Source organism: Sinocyclocheilus grahami, unplaced genomic scaffold (genome assembly GCF_001515645.1).
Source record: "Sinocyclocheilus grahami isolate Dianchi unplaced genomic scaffold, SAMN03320097.WGS_v1.1 scaffold668.1, whole genome shotgun sequence".
NCBI lineage: Eukaryota > Metazoa > Chordata > Actinopteri > Cypriniformes > Cyprinidae > Sinocyclocheilus > Sinocyclocheilus grahami.
Genome location: NW_015505847.1, coordinates 13,411 through 19,106, shown reverse-complemented (window position 1 = coordinate 19,106; position 5,696 = coordinate 13,411). Strand labels below are relative to the sequence as shown.

The 5,696-nt window shown below is 35.8% G+C and overlaps 1 protein-coding gene across 1 annotated transcript in view; it reads right to left on the bottom strand.

Annotated features, from left to right (window-relative positions):
- Window positions 1-208: 208 nt before the first annotated feature.
- Window positions 209-5,696, bottom strand: part of mrpl15 (mitochondrial ribosomal protein L15) — a 7,149-nt gene continuing 1,661 nt past the window's right edge. Inside the window, exons 2-5 of the mRNA XM_016242671.1 lie at window positions 3,918-4,075; window positions 3,648-3,813; window positions 898-1,021; window positions 209-679 (exon numbers count right to left, since the gene is read on the bottom strand). Coding sequence (XP_016098157.1) covers window positions 330-679; window positions 898-1,021; window positions 3,648-3,813; window positions 3,918-4,075 — 798 coding nt within the window. The 3' untranslated portion in view covers window positions 209-329. The remainder of the gene's footprint in view (window positions 680-897; window positions 1,022-3,647; window positions 3,814-3,917; window positions 4,076-5,696) is intronic.

Genomic DNA, 5,696 nt, shown 5'->3' with positions numbered 1-5,696 from the left:
TTATGAAGCTACATCCCGAAAAAAGGGATGTTTCAAGGAATGAATCATGCAGAATTATGAACGCTATACAGATGTTAATAAAGTTTTTGCTTTTTTTATTTTTATTCTCTTATGGTTTGTCATTATGGTTCACTCATTACCACTATCAATGGCTGTTTTTCACACTTCATCTTTGAGACTATGTACTTCCATTTTTATAATCAAGTTAAAATAAATGAATAAGGACTAATTGTGGAATCAGCTTTTTATTACAGACATTGAATTTAAGTTATTCAACTTTCACTATACATACACAAACTTATTTCCATAGACATTCACATTGTGAAGAACTATAAAGACTTAATATTTCCATAATACTGCAAGACTTTATCATCAGTGGGTTTGAGGATCTTCTTGTCTGCCATATTCACCACCCATCCAGGTGACAACCCAAAAAAGATCTGACGAGGATCCTTTCTTTGTACCAGCATTTCAAAAACATTTTCTCTTGTGATGTCAGGTATGGTGTAGCCATACTTTTTAGCCAGACCTAGCCGTGCAGCTTGGACTTTATCTGGGTCTGCGAGATAGCCACGGTTACTGGCATCTGTGTAATATGGAAGAAGGTCTTCACCAGGGAGCAGGCGCTTAGGTATGGGATCCCCAGACATGAGAAAGGGCACTGGTTTGATGAGGATTTCTAAAACAACACACACACAAATCTTATCAGTGCAACTGATATTATCTATTATGACATAATTACTGAGACATCCTCATGAGTCATTGGTTTGTATAAAATAAACACTATTTCAAGTAGCCCTGTATCTTTATGTTAGGTTGGCTACTGAAGGCTACTTGTACTGAAGTCATGGTCCATGATTTTATGTGCACATATGTCAATACATAAATAATACTTACGGAGGCTACGAGGATCATAGTAGCTGGTTGTGATCACACCCCCATTTCGCTCAACTGCAGCAATGGCTTTCTCTGAGGCAACCTGGACCTCCAGGTTTACTTTTGCACTAAATATATCAGCTCCCTGTAACAAGAGCCATACACACTGCATTCAATGAAAATGACTTTTATGAATAAATTGTGTTTTGTTACTGCAGACTTAGAGCAGTCAGATTTCCTACAGATTTACACAAGTTTATAAGGTTAAAGCCCCGTTCACACAAAGAACGATAACTATAAAGACAATGATATTAGCGTCCACACCAGTGGAAGATAGCGTCTGTTTATTCTAAGAGCACGCTCGTCTGCCGATTTAAATTCTCAAGCTCGTTATAGCAGGATGGATTCTTATTGGGTGTCAATGTTTTTATTGTTCATCAACTGGAAAAAATCGTTCTAAAAGTGATTCCAACGATATCGTTTCTCTGTGCCTTTACCGTTATAGCCGTGTTGTGGACTCTGCTATTCTTTAATATTGAGAATGATTTTTAGAGCTATATCTTTATCGTTATCTTTATAGTTATCGTGCTTGGTGTGAAGGGGCCTTAAAGACACCTTAAAAATATACAGTTTTATGCAGAAGTTTGGGCACCCCTGATAATTATCATAATTTCAGTTTATAATCTGCTGGGCAATGATATTAGCGTCCACACCAGCGGAAGATAGCGTCTGTTTATTCTAAGAGCACGCTCGTCTGCCGATTTAAATTCTCAAGCTCGTTATAGCAGGATGGATTCTTATTGGGTGTCAATGTTTTTATTGTTCATCAACTGGAAAAAATCGTTCTAAAAGTGATTCCAACGATATCGTTTCTCTGTGCCTTTACCGTTATAGCCGTGTTGTGGACTCTGCTATTCTTTAATATTGAGAATGATTTTTAGAGCTATATCTTTATCGTTATCTTTATAGTTATCGTGCTTGGTGTGAAGGGGCCTTAAAGACACCTTAAAAATATACAGTTTTATGCAGAAGTTTGGGCACCCCTGATAATTATCATAATTTCAGTTTATAATCTGCTGGGCTTTCGAAGCAGCAACTTCATTTGGATATAATTTACACCTTATGGAAACAGTAACATTTCAGTTCTGAAATAACATTTATTGATTCAACAGAAACAATGCAATGTGAGTCAAAACAAAAACAAACAGGTGCAAATATTTGGGCACCCCAATGGAATAATTACATCAATATCTAGTAGAGCCTCCTTTTGCCGAAATAACAGCCTGTAGATGCTTCTTATAGCCACTGATAAGTCCCTGAATTCTGGCTGCAGGTATTTTTGACCATTCTTCCTTGCAAAATGTCTCCAGTTCAGTCAGGTTTGATGGTTTCCCGAGCATGGACAGCCTGCTTCAAATCATTCCATAGAATTTCGATGATGTTCAAGTCTGGGGACTGGGATGGCCATTCTAGAACACTTTATCTGTGTCTGTGCATGAATTCCTTGGTAGATTTGGAACAGTGCTTTGGATCATTGTCCTGCTGAAATAACCAACCCCGATGTAACTTCAACCTCTTGACTGATTCTTGAACACTGTTCTTAAGAATCTGCTGATACTGGGTGGAATACATGCGACCCTCAACTTTGACAAGGTTTCCAGTACCTGTGCTTGCTACACAGCCCCATAGCATGATGGATCCTCAACCAAATTTTACAGTAGGGAGCAGGTTCTTCTCCTACAATGCTGTGTTCATTTTCCACCATGCAAAGCGCTTTTGGTTGTGACCAAATAACTCTATCTTAATTTCATCTGTCCACAGCACATTATTCCAAAATAATTCTGGCTTGTCCAGATGAGCCTTTGCATACATCAAAGAATCTGCTTGTTGGCAGTACGCAGAAAAGGCTTTTTCCGCATCACCCTTCCATTGAGCTGTGCTTTGTACAAAGTATGCTGGACTGTGGAACGATATACAACGACACCATCAGCAGCAAGATGTTCTTAGAGCTCTTTGGAGGTGGTCTGTGGTTTGTCTGTGACCATTCTAACCATTCTTTGCCTTTGCCTTTCAGATATTTTTCTCGGCCTACCACATCTTTCCTTTACAAGGACTGTTCCTGTGGCCCTCCATTTTCTATATTTCTGACTGTGGAGACAGAGACCTTAAACCTTTGTGATAACTTTTTGTATCCTTCTCCTAATTGATATTGATGAATTATCCAAGTTTTTAAGTCTTTAGGGAGTTCTTTTGAGGTTCCCATGTTGCTACTTTCCAGTAGAGAATCAAAGAGAAGCACAACTAGCAATTAGCTACCTTGAATACCCTTTTTCATGATTGGTTGCACCTGTGTTTCCAGTCTAATGTTCATTGAGCCATTCAAATCAATTTTGAGTTGCAATTAATCAGCATTAAGTGAATACAGGTATTCGAATCACCACAATTGAAAGGGTGGCCAAACTCTTGCACTCACTATTTTTTACATTTTATTTTATTTCATACACCTCAAAACTGCTACACTACGAATTTGTGTCGGAAAAACATCATGTTATCCAGCTTTCTCAAAAAAATTACTGGCATATCACTACAATCTTTTCTTAAAAAGACAGAGCAAATTATTATGCAGCCTCAAAGGGGTGCCCAAACTTGTGCATAAAACTGTATTTTACGTAAAGACATGCTTCAAAAAATGAATGTACTCCACCACTACAAACGTGACAGACTTCAACAACAGCAATGACAATAAAGCACTCATGCCATTGAATACACACCTCATCAATGAGCTGAATGCCATAGTCTCGTTTCAGAGGCTGGATTGCAACCCCTCTGCAATTGACGAGTTGGGTTAGATCGATGGGTTGCATGGGGTCAACACGACCCAAATCTATTAGATACTGGAGTCTGCGTAGGGATAGTGGGGGATACTGTGGCCGACGACTAGATGAATAAAACACACACACTGGGTTGCATCTTCATGAGCCATGAAGGTGAAAGATGTATATGTAACAGTTTATATCTTGACCAGTATATGAACATAATACCTGTGATTGGCATTGTAGCCATATTTTGGGACGATCAGATAGAATGGAGTCTGTCCACCCTCAAAACCCAGTCGGGGTCGATTACCACGTTGCCGTTCACCCTTATGCCCCCGTCCACTTTTATTGCCTCCATGCATTCCACGACCTCTGTGCTTTTCCTTTAAAGTGATAAGATATATATATATATATATATATATATATATATATATATATATATATATATATATATATATATATATATATATATATATATAAAACCACGATCGTATTTTGCCTATGTTTTGCGCAGTTTGTCGGTGAACAATGGCTCTGTGTAGTTAATGCTGCTCCATGTGAAAGCCCGCACGTGATGGAGATTTACCGCTGATTACAGAAAGTCTTTACTGACAAGATGCACGTTAAATATCGCATGCGATTTATCGTGCAGCCCTAATTAAGATAAGTATATTCAATAAAAAATTATTAAGATAAGTATATTCATGAAATCACAGGATAAAAAATAAAGTGTAATACATGATTATTACAAGTGTAACAGGCTCTGTAGTTTGCTCATTAGCTAAAGTTAAATTTACTTATTAGCTAATTTTGTGCATTAATGGTGGTTTCGATTTACCGCTGATTACAGAAAGTCTTTACTGACAAGATGCACGTTAAATATCGCATGCGATTTATCGTGCAGCCCTAATTAAGATAAGTATATTCAATAAAAAATTATTAAGATAAGTATATTCATGAAATCACAGGATAAAAAATAAAGTGTAATACATGATTATTACAAGTGTAACAGGCTCTGTAGTTTGCTCATTAGCTAAAGTTAAATTTACTTATTAGCTAATTTTGTGCATTAATGGTGGTTTCTGTTTATATAAATACATAATTGTTTTGCAATAAATGCCCCCAGAAATTCAAAAATTTTCCAAATCTAGACATTAAAGGGGTAAATCCATTTTTTGCCCTTTATTTATTGCACTTCTATTTTCAAATAAACTTTATTTAAAAGTTTTTCTTCATTCTACACATGGAAAGAATCAGTTTCAACTATACCTGGGAATACAGCTCGACCTGATAGAATACCCCACATGAAAAAATACTATAGTAATTTATAGTAAATACCATAGTTTTTGAACCATACTATAGTAAAGTATCTTGAAATAATTTGTTGTGGTTATTCTATAGTTGCTGTGGTAACATATCTATAGTAATATAAACAAATTACTTTACCCAATACTGTACTAAGTGTTCTACAACTATAGGGTATATTATACTACAATACACTATCGCAATATTTACTGTAGTAAAAACTATGTTTATATAAATACATAATTGTTTTGCAATAAATGCCCCCAGAAATTCAAAAATTGTCCAAATCTAGACATTAAAGGGGTAAATCCATTTTTTGCCCTTTATTTATTGCACTTCTATTTTCAAATAAACTTTATTTAAAAGTTTTTCTTCATTCTACACATGGAAAGAATCAGTTTCAACTATACCTGGGAATACAGCTCGACCTGATAGAATACCCCACATGAAAAAATACTATAGTAATTTATAGTAAATACCATAGTGTTTTTGAACCATACTATAGTAAAGTATCTTGAAATAATTTGTTGTGGTTATTCTATAGTTGCTGTGGTAACATATCTATAGTAATATAAACAAATTACTTTACCCAATACTGTACTAAGTGTTCTACAACTATAGGGTATATTATACTACAATACACTATCGCAATATTTACTGTAGTAAAAACTAAAGTATACTACAGTATTTATTACAGTT